At 44.6% G+C, this 19232-nt stretch overlaps 1 protein-coding gene across 6 annotated transcripts in view; it reads right to left on the bottom strand.

Annotated features, from left to right (window-relative positions):
• Positions 1-19232, bottom strand: part of MAPK9 (mitogen-activated protein kinase 9) — a 49145-nt gene that overhangs the window by 10064 nt on the left and 19849 nt on the right. For 4 of the 6 annotated variants that reach the window (XM_080803757.1, XM_080803759.1, XM_080803760.1 and 1 more), the window contains exons 3-7: positions 14591-14720; positions 12094-12152; positions 9776-9914; positions 1793-1958; positions 509-580 (exon numbers count right to left, since the gene is read on the bottom strand). In XM_080803757.1, coding sequence (XP_080659883.1) covers positions 509-580; positions 1793-1958; positions 9776-9914; positions 12094-12152; positions 14591-14720 — 566 coding nt within the window. Of the gene's footprint in view, positions 1-508; positions 581-914; positions 987-1792; positions 1959-9775; positions 9915-12093; positions 12153-14590; positions 14721-19232 lie in introns of all 6 variants that reach the window. The other 2 variants (XM_080803761.1, XM_080803762.1) reach the window with 1 other exon arrangement.

The following is a 19232-nucleotide window of genomic DNA, read 5'->3' as shown; positions in this document are numbered from 1 at the left end:
TCCTCACCAAACTTTTCCTTTTGATCTCTTTTACTTTGGTCTTATGTAGTGTGCTTCAGTTCCTACTTTGGGGGAAAATATTTTAGTCCATACTAATAACTAGCAAAATGGTATATTAATAATTGAATGACACAATAATACTGGCCTATTGAACTTAGCAACCTTCCTCTTTAAATTAACTGAATGAACTAAATAAACAGTATTTTTCATTTAAATATTGAAATACGTTTGACAGAATAAATCAATTCCTAAGCTATTTTTGATAAAATTGAAACTAATATAATCGGTTCAATGTAACTCTAAGCCTCAATAAAGTCATTACAGGTAATCAAGTGAAAAAGAAAACATAAAACTGAACCATTTGGTTTGTGACGCTAATTTAACAAACATAATAAAGACCCCCCCCCCCCCCCAGGATACGGTCTACAAGTACAACATTTTCCTTTCGAGCTCCTGCTGGCCTCGGCATTTATGGAAAGCATGGCCAGGAAGGTCCCGGGAAGGATACGATCAGTGCCTTGGAAAATCACACAACCTTTCACCAGCTCTCCCATGATGCAACCCACTGACCAGATATCAACTGAAAATAAAATGAAATGATAAAATTATGAAGTGCCATGAATAAAACAAAGGTGAGGAAAAGGAATTCTAACAGTGTACTAAACACACAAATATGGAAAAATAAATGGCTAGCTAAGGGTGAGCTGTCTCCACGGTGCGAACGATTGCTGGCCTTCACTGTGGCCTTTGGCTTCCGGCAGTCTGGGCTGTAATGCCCGAGGGTCCAGCACTTTACAGCATGGGAAACAAACAGACCCGCTGACAGAAGAGGTGGCTGTGCCCCCAGAGCTGTGTGCAGGCAGGCGCCCGCCCGCCCCCACGGCCCGTGCTGGGTCTCTCCCTGTGAAGGATACAGTCTCTTCCTGGGAACAGGACTTTATGGAGGACCATTTCTGCCATGATGCACCCGACAGACCAGATGTCCACTACCAAACACCAGGTGATTAAAACCAGCCCGAGACCCCCATGCAGCTTTCTCAAACCCCCTCCCAACAAAGATAAGCCCGGCTGTCATCAAGTATGGACACCACACCCACTGCACAAATCTCTGCTACCCTGTCATGCCTGCAGGACCTCCCGGGAGCAGGTGTACTGGTCTGGGCTTCCCTGGGGCCTGAGGGCCAGACGGAGGGCTACTTGGTGGCCCTGCTTAGCACTATGGGAGGAGCCAACGGGGCCACCAGGAAGCCATAGAGAGACATCTCTCGGGGGTGGGGGGGCACACTGGTGACCGTCCAGATCACCTGCACGAAGTTTCAGACTCTTAGCAAGTAACTGTGATTGAGTTCTTTTTGACAAATTTGTCGAGAGCTAAGTTACAAGGGGCTCTGATATTGTTTAAGTGTTGATGTTAAAAAACCAGTTTTACACAAAGGCAGCATGTATCACTCCATTTGTACTAAGATCAAAAAATAAGGAAAAACGAGGCTTTGACACTGGAAACCAGGGTAATGGCTCCCTATGGGGGCTGAGACCTGGAGGGGGCCTGGGGAGGTCTTCAGGTACTGCTGGTGTGGTGGGCCTGCACATGTATCCTAACTAAGCACGTTAAAGTTGTAGATGGTAAAAAGTACTCGTTTCAAAACTGAATTTGTAGAAGCAGGTGACTTCGGCCAGTGGAGACATGAGATTAATGACTTTGCACCTGTGGGCCCGCCTAAGGTGTTTCCTGAGGCCTGGGGACACTGCTAGTAGTGAGCCTCGGCCTCGCAGGGGCGCCGCCCGCACTCACCGTTCTCTTTGTAGCCCATGCCCAGGATGACTTCAGGCGCCCGGTAATAACGTGTCACCACATATGGAGTCATCATGAAGTTGGTACACGCCGTCCGGGCCAGGCCAAAGTCAAGGATCTTGAGCGTGCAGTCTGATTTTACTACAATGTTGCTAGGCTTCAAGTCCTAGGGCAGAGATGGCTGAGGTGAGCGCGACGACCCAGAGCACACTACACCGCCAACTCGCACCACAGGGATTCGTGAGGTTGGGGCTGCCTGGGTACCGGAGTTCTGGGACACCAAGGGGGGTTAGAACTGAACACTGGAATTTGGGAAAACCCAACTCTCTCAAACTGAAACAAATACAAATTCACTTCAAGAAGTCAGATGGTCGCCCTTGTCCCTATGTGGGAAACATCATGACATCTCTTTGCTTAAAACCTCCTTGGAGCTCCCATAGAACCCAGCTTTCCCTCCTCCACACCTGCTCCTCCTTCAGTCCCCGGCTGTCCCACAGAAATATAACGCAGGCCACACGGAATTCACATTTTCTAGTAGCCACCTTAGGAAGGATGAATACAAACACATAAAGTGAATTGTAATAAGGTACCTTATGTAACCGAATATACCCATTAACATTATCATTTTAATATGTGAAGCAATACACAGAAATTATTAATGAGACAGTTCACATTCCTTTTTTGGTACTGTTCTTGAAATTCGCTGCATGTTAACAATGACACCACATTCTGAGTGCTCGACAGCCCTAAGTGGCTCGTGGCTGCCACACTGCTCAGCATGGGGCTAGAATTCTCTAACTCCACAATCTTCGAATGGAGACTTCTTCTCTCAGACAAAGAATTCCATGGTCCCCAAGCCCGCCCCACCGCACACACCACCCAGAAGGCACCCTCATCTCCCCCTGCCAGAGACAGTTCTGTGACTGGAGACCCGGGCTGCGCTGTCAGCTCTCAAAGCCCAGCCTCATCCAGCGGATGCACCAAAGTTGCTCGCTGTGTGAACACACGTGTCACCCTCCCCTCGACCCCACACCCTGGACACATGAACATGAGTTCCACCCTGGGCCTTTCTTCACGAGGACCCTCTCACCCCCGGATCCTTCCTCAGGCCCCAGGGATCTGACTTCTGGCTGGGATGGCAGCCTGCACATTCACCCTAGAAACTGTGCCTTCTCAGCTACCCCCGTCCGCTGTCCTCCCCAGTCACACCGAGCATGGGAGGACCTGGGAAGACTCAGTGTGAAGGGTCAGGCCCAGTACCTGACTAATGCCTTCTAAGGAACATGCACAGATGGGTGCACGCAAGCGTGCCTTGAGACAGTTAAAAACTCCATCAGATAAAATTATGTTTCATTACTGTTGAATGTTCTCAACTTCTTGGATTCGGTAGAAATACGTAATATTTGAAAACGCAATGAAAATTCCCACCGATTCCCATGCAGATGCCCTGGCGTCACTGGCCACCACCCTCTCATCCTCTCATCCATGTGTCCTGATGTGGGGGAGCCCGCGGGAGCTCCCCCATCCCTCTGTGAGCCCCTCACGCACACCAGTGTGCCTTGTGAGGAGGCAGTCATACAGGTAAGGCAAAGAACCAATTTATCTCTAGCTTCTTCCTTTTTTTTTTTTTTTTAAACCAAGACTATCTGGCAAGAACAGGTATGTTATAATACAGACTGCTAACAGGTGAGATAATACTCAACTTCGTGAAGAAAAAAAAATTTTTTTAAATGTCCAAATGACAAGGAACTATTTTTGGTCTCTTTGGAAAGGAATGACAACATCCAGAACTGGCCAACCCACAGCCTTCCTGATGCTGTTGGTTGGGATGTCAAAAGGTGCTTTCTTTAGAGGAAGCTGATTTCTTCCTCTGGAGTCCACCCCAGCCTTGATCTAAAGCAAAGCCACAGGGAAAAGGGTTAGTAGAGCAGTTCACCGCCCACCGCTCAGTGAACCGCAGAATGAGGTAGAAAACATGCCGGTCTCCAGCCCCTTCCAGCTGTCAGAAAATTCTCCCCTCGCGCAGATTTGGTTGGAAGGACACCCTTTACTGCCATCTGCTGGAAAACTGTGATAACAAAATGCAAAGCCACCGTCTGTGATGTCCTGGCAGGCCTGAGAGGTGCTGGCCTGGGGATGCCTGCCCACAGGAGGGGCTGGAAAAGGTCTCGGGGCTCCTGATGGCCACCCACTTCCATGACACTCTCTCCTCAGCCTCCACACATAACCAGTGGCAGCTTTCCAAACCAAACCGGACTCAGGGCTTCAAGGTGGTAGAGGAAAAACAGTTCAGGCCCTTCAAAGCTTGAAAACCACCCCAAACAGGGAAAACAAGAAACACACGTTAAGATACAAAGGACACACAAACCTGGGGCTTGGCCCACAGATGTGGGGATGGCCACGAGAGCACAGCATCCCTGGGACAGACAACAAGAATGCGTGAAACAACTATAGTCACAGAAGGGCCAGAGCAGAGGAGAAGGGGGCCGAGGGCGTCACCCCATATGGCACCACTTTTCCCGGTCAGTTCTCAGATCAGAACCCAATGACTGGAGCGGTGTCCTAGGAAGGAGGACCTTGCACATGGTGACAAGTGTCTGCTGCCTTGATTTCCCCGGTTCTTCCCTACAGGTACCTGCAGCCACTCACCGGGATGACTGAACTCTGAGACAGGAGGCTAAGCAGTCATCTGGAGGACTGTGGGACACAAGCTCTGAGTGGATCCTGAAACGCGACAATCCAAAGCACCATGGTTCTAGCTAGGTGACGACACAGACCTGTGCACACTATGGAAGGACATTGCTGTCCATCCTACCTGTGTGTGAACAGTTTCTGACTCTCTCCCCCAATCAGCACGGAAGAATGCATTTGCCCTGTCAGTGGCTTCACGCTATACTAAGGCCTTATTAATTGGTTCTAGGAGCTCTATGGTTGCTGGCACCGCAGCTGCAACCAGTACTACTGGCGGCATAGGCCTTGGCAGCGAACACTCTCCGGGACCAGTGAGTTTCCTCCAGGGCTGGACTGGGGACTCAAACAGGGCTGTGACACGGAGCGCCGTCCTTGAGTTCCTTGAGTTTCAGTGGCGGCCCTAATCTCCTCTATCCATGCCGACTCCAGAGATCAAACATGTTTTTGACTTATCCTGGTGGGACAGTCTCATGTGTCCACTTGGCCTTCGCCATCGTGACACCTCTCACCTTGCAGGCCAAGGAACCAGTGCGGAAGTCACTCCAACTGCCCAGTGTATCCGTTCCGATCACACAATTTCAGGACTGGGGAGGGGACTGCTGGCTGCGTCCACGGGCCCAGTAGCCTGTTCTGAGCCACCAGAGTCAGACCCCTCAGATATGAAGGTCTGGGTCACATGCAGGCAAGCCACGGAGACCTGGCAAGGTGACAGCCGAGGGAACAGAGAGTGGAGAAGGGAAAGTGTGCATCTGTTGCGGCCCAGAGAGCAACTGCTGGGACAGGAGCTACCTTCTTCTCAAGCTCCCCTCAGGAAGAGAGACCCATGGGGAGCACCACAGAGCTCCTCCTGAACTGTGTGGCTCCTGGCCCGTGACAGCGTGGGGCAAGAGCCCGTTTCTGAGACAGCAGACTCCAGCAGGCGGCTCGGGGACTGCGGTGGGGGAAGCTTTCTGAGAGCTATAGTTGCAGCCTGCAGCCCTGCCCTCAGCCCCTCCAACAGCTCAGCCCTGGGCTGCCTTCTGCCTGCCTCTCCAATCCCTGCAGCCCACTCCCCGGCTCTTCCTCACAGGCCTTCACCTAGTATGAGTCTCGCAGGTCCAATCCCATCCTGGCAGGCCATGCTGTCCATGAAAAACCCCACATGCTCTCTGGGGACAAAGAGTGGCAGAGAGGTAGGAAATGACTTGGCTGAGTGTGGTACATTCCAAACTCAGTGAGCAGCCCGAGCACCACAAGGGGGACCACAATGCCCAGGAAAGGGTCAGGACTTTCCAGATCTCCCCAGCTCCACCCCAAAAGAGAGGCCCAGGCTCCTTCTTCACCCCTATGGCCCCGTAACCTAGAAAAACTGAAACCGAGATTCCAGACTTGGGCCTCGGCACAACAGCAACAGATATGCTGGTGGGAGGCACAGGGAAGGCATGGGTGTAGTGGAGGTCTGCATCCTGACCCAGCCCCACCCCACCCAGCTTCTGACACCAGGCATTCTGGGCATTCTGAAAGAAATACTACAAATTTCCCAGAACTCTAGGGCATAGCCTTCCAGACTGAAGGGCCATCAAGTGCCCACCACAAGGAATGAAAAAATTTCCGTATCAAGGCATATCGTCATAACGCTTCAGAACCCAAGAAATGAAGAAACATTTTTAGAGGATCCAGAGAGAAAAACACAACAGGGCACTTGCAAATGATCTGGAGTAAGAATGGTATTAGAAACAAAAGTCAAACTACACCACACTAAAACAGGGTCCTGTATTTACAACTTGGAGGGCAACTGATTTGTAACTAAGAATTCTATACCCAGCCAAGCTACAAATCACATGACAGGCAGGGCAGAATGAAGAGTTTCAAGCATCCAAGGCCGCAAAAAAGTTTACCTCCCATGCACCACTTCTGTGGAAGCTACTGGAGGATGTGTTCCACCAAAATAAGGGAATAAACTGAGAAAGACAGAAAGGGGTCAAGAAGCAGGTTAAGGAAAGCCCCAGGGAAATGCTAGGGCCAGGGCCAGGATGACCCCCTCTGCCGCATCAGGTACGGGGGTGGGGGGCAGCCAGTCAAGGTGGAAACAGCGCTGAGGCTCTGAGAGTGAGGGTCCACCCGCGATGAAACACCACATCACCTGGACACACTGAGAGGAAACCCAGATGCTTGGCAGAAGGCTTTGTGTTAACTTAGCAAGGAGAACAGAGCAAACTACTTGCTCCTTGAAAAGCAAAAGAACAAAGACCACAATGCAAACAACTAAATGACAAGTGTCCTTAACTCTGGGGGCGAAAAGTTGAAAGGAAAAGAAATTCTATCGCAGTGTAAACAGAAGGCTGCGGGGAATGGGGGGCATTTAGGTGGCCAGGGTGATAGACAACACACCACCCATACTGGTCCAAACCCGACGACACCGCCAACACCAGGGAGGTCAGGCCACGGGAAAGGTAGCCGAAGGGGAGGGGAGGCTTTGGGTCAGGGAGAGGGAGCTAAAGTGATACCTTATGCCCCAAAGGGAAGGGATGGGGATAAACACCAAAATAACAGCTAAAAGAACGGAGTTTGCTTCTGGGGAGCAAGAAATTAGAAGGAGGAAGTGGGGACTCTTTTTTTTTTTCATAAATATTTGTAGAACTATTTGACCCTTGATTAAAATAAGGAACAAATCAACCAATTTGTTCAGAGAGTTGCAGAATACTTACAAACAAGGTGATCCCGTTTGAAAAGTATAAACTGAAAAGGACATTGGTACACACAGATACATTGGTAGTAAGGTGTCACTCTAAAGTTTGGGAGCAAACACCCAGCTGCTATCACCAGCCACCCCCAGACAACAGCAGAGAGCTGGAGGACTTCACTGTCTTTTAAGTTTTTGAATCATACAAGGTAAAAAGTGGTGAGGCTATCAATGTTTTATTTTTCAAATAATTAAATTTTATATTTAGTATAAAAGCATTTTCTTAAGCAAACTGAAAATGTGTATTTTGTGCATGGCACTGTGTATGAGAGAAAGGACCAGAAAGGCTCATGGACAACTGTCAACCCACTAACGGGCTCTTCATCACCTCTTGGTTCCTGGCCGGGTGGCAGGGTGGGCCACTGGGGGCTTCTCGCTATTTGCTCTATCTCCCTTTCCCACTACCAGCACGTGGTACTTTCACGAGCGAGCACAAAGTCCAGCAGACCCATGAATGTGTGAACACGTAGAAGACAAGGAGGCGGAGTGGCAAGGCCTGGTGGGGTGGTGGACAGGATGGAGAAGGGCTTGGTGGGATCATCTGCTTGGGTGTTCTCGGGTTTCTAAACACTGTGCTGGGCAAAGCAGACACCCCTTTGGACACTCTTTGACATTCTGGTCATCAGGAGTGGGACCAGGCTTCAGGGACCGAACATTCCCTAACATGGGCATGTGTGCTGCAGCCCTGGAAAGGTCCCTAGGATACTGCTTCCCCACAAATCTCTGGGCCCAGGAAGGGAGGAACAAGTAAGGCAAACCATTTTCCTTTACAAAACTGATAAGGCTTAACACAGTAAGGCTGAAAACTTACTCTAAAGTGTGAATGTAACACAAAATGTGGTTAAGAGCTAGGAAGTGTGTCTTAACTTATATAATGGACTGTGAAAATTTTAGGAAGCAAAAGAGAGTAGTATGTTGGGAAATGTTTATTTTTAATTTAAAAAATGGGTATTATGCTAAGTGAAAGATGTCAGTTGGAGAAAGACAAATATCTCATGATTTCATTCTTCTGTGGAATTTAAGAAACAAATGAGCAAACAGGGAAAAAAAAGAGAGTGAGATATACCAAAAAACAGACTCCTCATTATAAGAGAATAAAGTACTGGTCACCAGAAGGGGGAAGGTCGGGGGATGCGGGAGACAGGTGATGGGGAAGGAGGGCCCTTGCTGTGATAAGCACTGGGAATATCAAAGTGATGAATAATGATACTGTACACCTGGAACTAATATTACACTGTAGGTTAACTAACTGGAATTTAAATAAAGACAAAAGAAAAAAATGAATAATACTTTAAAAGAAAATTTGTCAACAGAATTTATATTATTTCAATTGGACACTTGGTGGCAGCAAAGGCCATATTTTAAATAATGTCACCCAGTCAGGAGCCCAGCGCGTGTGAGGCCCCACATAGGGCCCTGGCTGGGGACCAGGTATGCCGTCCAGGCCCGTGGGCTTTGGGGTCCCAGACCTGAGGCTCGTGGCTAGGGGTAAGGGCAGTCGGGTCCTCTGCGGATTGGCGGGCTGTGCAGTTGCGGCCAATGTTTCCTGGTGCCTAACAGATCTACCACACCATTGAAAATCTCTCTATTCTTTCCTCTATGAATAGGCTTCTTTGTTCCGGTCTCACTATCTTTCTCCCCACACAGATTGTGGTTCAGAGAAATGACAACTTCTTGATGTTGGAATATAATATCTAAAGACAATCTGTCGACAGAATTAGTACGGTAATAATTTAGGGAATGCTAAGAATGTTTCCAACACAATTCTATTATCTCTGCCTGTAGTCTCACTCAACATTTTATTGTCAAAGAAAATTCTATCCTGATGTTCTGCTTGCACAGTGATACAAGTCAAAAAAGAAACAAAAACTCCTAAGAGCAGCTTACAGAATTACACTGTATCCACTGGTTTTTAAATGCTATTTCCTGACAAGAGTACAGCCAGCTGTCATTCAAATCCCAGTTTAGGGGCTCAGGACACCCATCCTGGGCCATTCCAAAAGTTCCCACCGGGGGGCCGGGATGCTGCAGTGGCAAAGCTTTACGACTCTAAGAAATGGGTATTTGGGCCATAATTTATGTATGATTTCTCAAGCAACGGTATCATTTACTAATTAGCCTCTAACTGTTCCCCACCCCAAATCTAAATTCCTGCCTCATTAAAAATGGGATTTCAAATATGGCAAATATATTAACAATGAACAAACAGATGGTTCTGGGTAAATAACATTGGGGAGTTCTCTGTTCTATTCTTGTAACTTTTAAACTTTAAGTTACTTCAAAATTAAAGGTTTTTTAAAAAAAAAAGGTAAGTTTTCGTCTGCAACATCAAACCGAGCAGCTCAAGCCTGCATCCGGAGTGGCTTGTGCGGGCTTGGGCCAACAAGGCGCTCCACAGATGTCTTCTAATTTCAGTGGGATTTGGAAACTCAACATGATCCCATAATTTCTTTGGATTCTCTGGACACTGGCAACTTTTAAAAAAATATTAAGTTCTTCTGTGCCTGGAGAATCATGACTGGAAAACGTTGTGACTTTAAAAATAAAACTAACGTGGCGTCACTACTTACTCTATGAATGATACCGGCTGAATGCAGATGTTTAATACCACAGAGCATCTGGTAAAGAAGGTAGGACATCCTTTCATGGTCCAGCTCCATGTGAATAACCTGACATAAGTTAGCATCCATTAATTCCATAACCAAATACCTGGGGGAAAAAAGATCAGCCATGTACACATAAAAATCACCCAAAATTCCTTTATGGTTCTAAACTATATTTATATGAAACAGTAATAACTTACTACTTAGGTACTACACTGGCTAAAATTTTGAAAAAAAAAAAAAGACAACTTGTTTTCTCTAAATATTTATAAGGTATCTTGTAAAAAAAAAAAAGCAAACATATAATGGAACTTAGCAAAAGTTTTCCAAAAAAACTATCAACATGATGTATTTCACATTAAAACAATTTTTAAATCATAGACAATAGAATCTCAAATATTCAAATTATCCCAAATCTTTATTTATGTGTTTGTTTTTTTGCTATTGCATCATACTTACCAGTAGAGAAACCGTGCTGTTACTTCTCTCATGTTAAGAGAATGCTTGATCTTCTGCCCCCACCAGCTATGCCCCATATTCTTGCTCTCTCTGCAAGCAAAACTCCCCCAAGAGGTGTCTATACTTGTCATCTCCCATTCTTCTCCCATTTGTTCTGAAGCCCACTTCCATGGGGTATATGACCCGCCTCCCTGCTGCAAGTGTCCTTGCCAAGACCCTTGATGACTTGCATGTCACTAAATCTGATGGCCTGTCCTACAGTCCTGGCTAGCCGTGCCCTGCTCCCCTTCCCAACTTCTTACTGTTGGGGGTGCCAGTGCTCACTCCTTGGCCTCCTCCTCTTCTCTGACTCTTCTCTGTCCCTGGTCTGAACACTTCAAACACCATCTGCAGACCGTCAACTCTCAAGTTCGTACCTTCTGCCCAGACCTCTCTCCTGAATGCCAGGCTTATGTATCTAACTGTCCATGTCCCAGGCCTACTTGGGTATCCAAGAGGCATCTCGAGGCCTATGTTCAAAACTGAGTCCCCAGTTTTACCTCCCCCACCAGTTGGCTCTGCCTGTAGCCCTCCTTGTCTCAGCTGGGAGCACCTACAAGGGGCTCAGGCCAACACCAGGCATCACCCTCAGCTTCCCCTTCCTCACACGGCAGTCCTCTACAGTGGCTCCCCTTTCGGGACAGTTTCAGCCTCCAGTCTGTCCCCTTTACCTAGTACCCTCTGGCCTAAATGCAACCACCATCACTCTTCCCTACATTGCTGTGTCCCCACCCAGGCTGGTCCCAACAGAGACACTAAAGTTATTCCCTGACAGTGTAAATCAGGGAAGCTCACTCCTCTGCTGGGTCTTACTGCCTTGACTTGAAGTCAGTGGCCTTGAGGCCCAGGAGGGTCTGGCTCCATCACTTCTCCGAGAGCTCACCCTCTTCTCTCCTCTGCTCCTCCCTGCCCCACCCCAACTCTGCTCCAGCCACACTGGCCACCTGTGGCTCTCAGAGCACAGTGGGCATGGTCCCACTTCCACTCCTTTGCACACCTGTTCCTTCTATCTCTATCTCACCTTCCCTCAAATATCTGTAGGACTAACCCCGAGCCTCCTTTAAGGGTTTCTTTATCCCCAGTCCAGTGAGGTCTTTCTCCTCCTCTGCTTAGGATGTTCCCTGACTCCTAACCCCCTGCACTTCTGATTCCCTAACCCAGCTCACTTCTTCCAGAACACTTGCGACATCCTTAAGATGGTGGCACTTCCTTACTTACGTTGACTGCATATCTTCTCTGGCTTTCGCAAAGCTCTAAGAGCGAGTATGAAGGCCTGCAATTCTTAATCATAAAAGGGATCTTGGCCTGTTTGGGTCACTGAAGTATGCCAAGTCCGAGAGAGTGCCTAGCATACAAGTGGCAATCAGGTATTTGTTGAATGAACGCACCACTCAATTTAGGATGAGTTGGGCATTCTATTTCAATACGATAAATTAATATTTTACTGTTTGTAAGACAATTCTATTTCAGATTTTGGAACTGTATGGTGTTTAGTGATATAATGATTTCAAATAACAATTATAAAGCCTTGAACCCTGTCATCCTGGCTTTCGGGGTCACTGTCTGCTCCGAAGAATTATTTCCAGTCATCCTGTCGGTTATGGAGATGATAATATCCAGGCACAAATAGCTGAATATTATTATCTTTCTTAACATTTCTCCTCCACAGGAAAAAGTGGCTAAATATATTCCTACCTACATTTCTGAAGTAAGAAAAGCAATTACTTTCTCTTCTAAATTTTTAGTTTTTGATGCATGGTGTGTTATTGAGTAAAAATGATACTTACACATCTTGAAATTCTTCTAGAGTCTTTTGTGGTGTAAACACATTTAACAAACTAATTATCTGGAAAGAGAAGATTTATTATTCCTCAGCATGTCAGGTAACTTCACTTAATTATCAAAATTAAGTTTAACATTAAAAATATATTAAAACTGAAAAATCATAGAAGAGCTCAGTATTTATTATTTTTATTAGTTTTACCAAAATATCCTACTACATGGTATTTGAGAAAAGTTAAATGATTAGGATTCTCACTTTGGAAAGACGATATACTTTTAATCAAATCACATTTGATGTGTCTCTAGTAACTCATTATGACAGAGTTTTAACACATACTGTCTTTTGGGCTCTGAACATAAACAGGTAGACATTATGGGTAGAAAAACACCAAAGCAATATGTTGACTCTGAAAACTGAAATACGCTCTACAAATTTCTGAAGTTTTGAAATATGAAGGTGAAACCTGTATTTTTAGTATGATGAAGGTGAACCCTTCACAGTGTTACGTATTTACTTAAAGAAGGTGGTGGGAAGGCCTCTAGGAGTCCCACTGCTTGAGTATCAAACACACATCCTCAATCATTTCAAATGACCAAGGGAAAGACGAATGACTGAGAATATAGGATTAGGGTGGCCGGCTAACCGAGGGCAAAATAAAACCAGATCCATACTGAATCTTCACATCAACTCCACACGGAACAAAGATTTAAATGTAAACCATGAAACCACAGAACACTAAAATTTGGATAAACATTTATGTAATCCTGGCATAGAAAAGCCTTTTCTAAACATGACAGGAAACCTAGAACATGTGTCATATTAAACCCAAACCAAGGTCAACAAACCAAAAAAAAAAAAAAAAAAAAACCTGAAAAAAAAAAACCCCACCAAAAAACTAAGATAGCAAAAGCAACCTAAATGAGGTCAAATGGAAAAGAAGTGAGGGTTGATAGCTTTAATTATACAAAGATCCTCTATAAATGCATAAAAGAGACCAACAGCCCAAGAAAAAAATGGTCAGAGGCCACAGGAAACAGATTCTTTAAAAATAAATGGCTAATAGAGATAAAATATGGAAAGAATTGAGCTTCAGAAGTAAGAATAAGATATCACTTGTCATCTCTCAGATGGGCAAAGTACAACAACAACAAAAAATCAACAATATGTACATAGTGCTGGGGGATTCTGAAATAAAACACGTTCTTAGATAATCTTTTTTCCCCCTCGACAGTCTTAATGAAAGTGTAAAATTGACAGTCTTCCTTGAGGTCAATTTGTCAGCACATACTAAAATCAGAAGTGTGCAGTATACGCTTTGACTAAGAAGTTCACCTGGACAGGTGGGCAAAGATGCAAGTACAGGGAGGTTTGTTCCAGCACTGGTTATAATAGCAAAAACTGGAAGCAATCCAAATATCCAGTAACAGGTGACCGGTTAAATAAATTATTGTGCATGTGTACTATGTAATGTATCTGAGGCCCAAGAGTATTCCTCGAGGGAAAAGGCAGGATGCACCATAACACAGCTGATCGTGTTCATGTAATATGTAGGTACACGTGTAAGAATGCTCACCAAAATGTTAATGATAATGATCTGAGGGATTCAATGACTTTTTCCTTCTTGTTTATACTGTATGAATTAAAAAAAAACAATAACCATACTTGTACATAACCTGAAAAAAATTTTAAACGTATAAGTAAAACAAAGCACATGTTGGAGAAATTAAAAACAAACTCAAACCACAGACTCAAAAGAATAAACTTGTCTTCGTTTTGTATGTAATGTCCGTATGCCAGAAAGATCCAGCATCAATGCTAAAGTGAAGGGAGGCACGTAGCATTGAGTGTAGTCTTTAACACTCCTCCTCCGCCACAAAATAAGGGGTCACAAGGGCTGATCTCCAAAGCCCCTTTCAGACATGACACTTTACAATTTTTTTATAACACAGCAAAGTTACCAAATCATCCTCACGATTATGCTCAGAGACCAGCTGTGGACATACAATGGGCCTGTGTACCTCATTTTCTGGAGAAATACAATTTCTCCTTGAAATTCACAGTGCTTTGATTTTGGTGGAAATGTCAAAGCACAGACACCTTGAGTATCACACCATCTACTCACATTTATTTAGAACTGAAATGTCCATCATACGAGGTAAAAAGCTACCTTATGGAACAATGTTTTTCTAAAAAAAATTAGCTAGTTGTTTCTCAGTTTCTTAGGTCAATACTGTTGCCATTTTACAGAAACAGAAACAGTGAAAATCAAATGATTACAGGTTAACTGATCTTGCTGTCAGACCTAGACAGGACCATGATGCTTCTTGCTGACTTTAATTTCCCCAATGCTGATTAAGAATTTTGTCAAGAAAATAGGACCCCTTAAATAGTTCCTGTTATGACTAGTTTACCCAAGGTCTGAACTCAATGTATTTCCAAAGACCCCCCAAGATGACCATATCATGGACAACATATACAGAGGAAATGTAGACATAACTTACATTTTTATGATTGACACATTTTAAGAGGACGAGTTCACGGTAAGCTCTCTTTGCATGAGTTTGATTCTGAAAAGGACGGCTTAGTTTCTTGACTGCAACATTTATCCCAAGAACTGTATCAAAAGCAGCACTATAATCAGGAAATATAATAAGGGACCCATTAGGATGATTCTGGAAAAGACTACAATGCACAATGCCCATTCAATGCATTCCCTTTAAAAATAAGTAACAAATAAGGAAATGTCTTTCTGCCGGCTTCCACTCAAGGTACTTCTACACATAAAGAACAAGGCAAGTTGGCTATGAGTGTGGGATGGACTGACTCCTTTGCAGAGGCACGAACTTGGCAGCTGCAGTTAGGACACACACCTGGACTTCTCCTTATATGAGTTGAGATCATTATATTCAGAACCAAGTAATTTAACACAAAGCGTGTAAGAGCAGCCAAGAAGTGAACTCTTCAGTTTGAATATGCCAATAAGTTGGGAAAAAAAGTCACTGGTTATCACAGAATACAATATAGGTATAATCTGGCATATGGCAGTGGAGGAAATGGTTGAGCTCATGAGAAGGATGTAACAAATACAAGCTCTGATTGTGTTTTTCCCAGACAAAAGAATCTGCAAAAAGGAAACAGAAGCCAAGATCTCAGCTCACGGTAAATCCCCAAGATACAAAAGCCCTAATGTAAGCAATGGCTATATAAAAGTTGACTAGAAATAACTCCTTGTGCTATTATAGTAAGAATAAAATCTTGCAAAGGCTGCATTTCTGGCATCTCAAGTTCCCAGCTGAAAGTCATGGTTCCTTTTTACCTCCAGAAAATAGGAAAAATTGAGTAGGCTCTTTGGGCACTTGGTATAAACTATACTAATGACGCTGCTGGTGCTATTCTTGCCCTTTGGCTCCTCACCAGAGGTTAAGAGCTCTCTCTCTCACATGGTTAAGGACCATGTGAGAATCCAAGCACCATCTAAAATATTGTTTCTATGTATTTATTCTATGCAGTTTGTAACACTGTTTTCCACGTATTCACCCCTATTCATGTTTTTTGTGTGTGTGGTTTTTTTTTTTTTTTTGCTAACGACCCTTACTTAATTCCATCTGTTTTAAATTTTTAAATTGAAGGCTAGAAATTCCATGTTACTTTGTAATTATTTCTCTTTAATTCAGGTCACATTAAGTGTACATGTGTACACATAGGTCAATCCACATACCCATATGCAAATGCAACATTCACATGAATTATAAAATGTTACAGATAAATCTATTTGTGCAACAAATGTACACATGTGTATTTGTATCTACTATATTTGTCTTAATTTGAAAACAGACACGCCGTTTTTGATCTGAAAAGTTTTTGTCCAAAATGAGCCGAATGGACTTAAATTCTGAGCCTCTGAGCAGACACACACTTTCACTCCTAGTTCCAACCCTTGGAACGACCACCTTCCATTATTTCTGGTTTTAATTCTTGTGGTCCCTTCTCAACTCCAAAGAATATACTTTTATCAGCATTTCCTCATTTATCGACTTCAGAAGTTGTCTAACTACTCCCCTAAAACTGAAGATTTAGTCCCTTTACTTGACAGCCCCATATCTCCCAGTTTTTTGCTCTCGTGTTATTCTAAACTTTTCCTTTGGTCACCTTAGTTACTTAAACAACGTGCCTAAACTTCGTGTTCCATCAACCTTGGAGGGAGGGACCTTCCAGACTCCCAGTGTGTAAGACAAGACCACCACATTCCATCTCTCTGGCCTCCAGCGCTCTACTCTCTTTCCTTTCCTCCAAACTCTGTCTCAAATGACATATCTACTTGGTCTCTACAGCTAAGTCTTCTGTGTGTCCTCTTTCAGATGTGTCTAAACATTGAGAACCAAGACACAGAGAGCGCGCACACGTGTACACGTCAGTGTTCCTAACTGCAGGGGCAGGATGACATTTCATTTTCTAAGGAACACATGGCCCTTGTCACCGCTCACAAGAAAATGAGATTGTTTCCAGTGTCGAAGTCAAATGGATTTTCTTTTCTTACAATCCATCAATTGCTCAAACATCATGTCTTTTGAAAGCTGTTTGACCTTAGACCATGACTTTTTCTAGGTTTTTCCACCACAAATTTCTCTTAAGAAGAAAAATATCCCTTTCTGCAGCCTTTCCCATTATTGTTTGGAGTCTATTCCGTTCTTTTTGACAGCATTTTTTCTTGGAGTTCCTTTCAAGGCTGGTGGCATAGCTACCACCCTGGGGTTTCTTTTCACTGGCCTCCATGTTTCTGGTTGTACATGTTCTTGAATTCTCTCTCTTGGTGGAGTACATTCTCAAGAAATTTCCTCAGAAAAAAATGTGTGGAAGATAAATGACCTTATTCTGCCCTTGGCCTTGATTGTTGGTCTTCTGACTTCAAACTCAATTTTCTCTCCAAACTCCATGGATTTCCAACATTGAGTATTGGTGAGAAGGCGACGCCTATCTGATATTCATTCCTTGACTTCCCTTCCTATTCAGCTCCATGATTGATCACAAAGAGCCATGTTTTGTCAGCATTCCCCCCACCTCCCAACATCTACTACTAATCACTATCCCTCCTGTCCCCCAAAGATGATAACTACTTTTGACTCTTAGGATAATCACTTCCTTGCTGTTACCAGAGGAACAAGAATTTTCAAGCTCCCTCCCCATAGCCCCCATGGCTGCTTCTTTTTCTTTCTTTCTTTCTTTTTTTTTTTTTTTTAAGATTATTTATTTATTTATTTGACAGACAGAGATCACAAGTAGGCAGAGAGGCAGGCAGAGAGAGAAGGGGAAGCAGGTTCCCCACTGAGCAGAAAGCCCGATGCGGGGCTTGATCCCAGGACCCCGGGATCATGACCTGAGCTAAAGGCAGAGGCTTTAACCCACTGAGCCACCCAGGTACCCCAACCCATGGCTTCTTTTTGCCTGGTTTTTAAAATCAGCTGTGTCTGACTTCTGCTCAGTGTCACACTGGTGAGACTCTTCTGCTGTTGCATGTAGCTGTAATTCATTCTGGGTCACTGCTATATTATTCCTTTGCATGACTATGTGACAGAACGTTGACAGGTACTTTGGTTGTTCTCAGTTTGGAAGTGATTACAAAAAAACAGTCATAAACGTTCTTGCACGGGGAGAGATATTCTCAGCATCCCCTCTGCACACATTTCTGATGAGTAGATAGCTAAGAGTAGGGATGCACATACTTAGCAGATGATGTCAAACCACTGTCAAAGTAGTTTGTTCTACCAATTTCTAGGCATTTGATTTTTATGTATCTTGGACCCGGTGTCCTATAACAGCGCTTAGCATACTCACTAACAAATGGGAGCTGGGGGGTAATCTAATCACAAAGCCCTTCAGAAGCAGAGTTTGCTCTGGCTGGGGGGAAGAGGGGAAAGTCTGAGAGATTTTTACCCTGAGAAGGATCAGACGTACCACTGCTGCCTTCAGGATGGAGGGCGACATGTGAGAAGGCCTATGGGAGCCTCGAGGAGCACAGTGGCCCTTGGCTGACAGAGAGCAAGGGATAGGGACCTCAGACCTATGGCTGCAGGGGACTGGGTCCTGCAGCTGCTTGGAAGCACATTCTTTCCCAGAGCCTCCAGATAAGAGCACCGTCTGGCCAACATCTTGATTTCAGCTTGGTGAGATGCTAGGCAAGAACCCGGGCAAGCCTGTGCAGACTTTTGACCTACAGAACCATGAAACTATGAATAGGTGCTTGTTTGTTTTTAAAACACCAAGTCTGGGGTAATTTGTTATGCAGCAATAGAAAACTAATACACCGTCTCTCCTGTACTATTTCTAAACTTCTGTCTCTTCAGGCCTCTTCCTGAATTTTTTTCCTGACCCATCTTACAGATTGCTAAATCTCTCTTCAGTTATATCTAATATGCCATCAAACCCATCCATTAACTTCACAATTTGATTTTTGTATCTTACAGTTCCAGAGTTTCTACTTAGTTCTTTTTTCATTCTAAGTTCTCATTTTTCATCTTCCCTTTAACCATCCTGAACTTAGCATCATAGCTATTTAGAAGTCTGGATCCAAGAATGCCCATTTCCCCTGTGGATCTGTTTCTTTTGTCTGTTTGTGCTGGGCTGTGTGCATGTTGTCTAATCTCCCATGGGACTAGTTATCTGTGATTATGTGTGGGACCTGGCACTTGCAAGACTCCTTGCTGTCTGGAAATAATCTGATACCCAGTATGATGCGGCCTTCCTCCAGGGAGAATTTAAATTCACTTCTGCTAGGTACCTGGTTGGGGGGGGGGTGGCGCATTAGCAATCTGGGTTCAATTCAGTTCAAGTTCAGCAAACTGAGATGAGCTGAAGCTGAGTGGCAGTGCCTGCAAGGGTCTGTTTCTTTCTGGTTTAGTCTCCCTCTTGGAGGTAATTGTTTATTGGACCGAGCTCAAGGTGAAGCAAGTTCACCAGGCCCCCCCCAGGGCCCAGGGCTCCAATACCTGTTTGCCAGTCCCTCAAGGCAATTCAAAGTATGATTCAATCTCTCAGCTGCCCTCTCTAGAACTGTCAGATGTCCTCAGGGGAAAGAGCTCCAAATCCTGGGCTTCCCTCACTAGGCTTCTGTCCATCCCTGGATCCTGGCCTATGTAAGCCTTCACT

This window comes from Martes martes (assembly GCF_963455335.1).
Source record: "Martes martes genome assembly, chromosome: 5".
Classification (NCBI taxonomy): domain Eukaryota; kingdom Metazoa; phylum Chordata; class Mammalia; order Carnivora; family Mustelidae; genus Martes; species Martes martes.
Note: the sequence above shows the minus strand (reverse complement) of the source record. Positions and strands in the feature narration are given on the sequence as shown.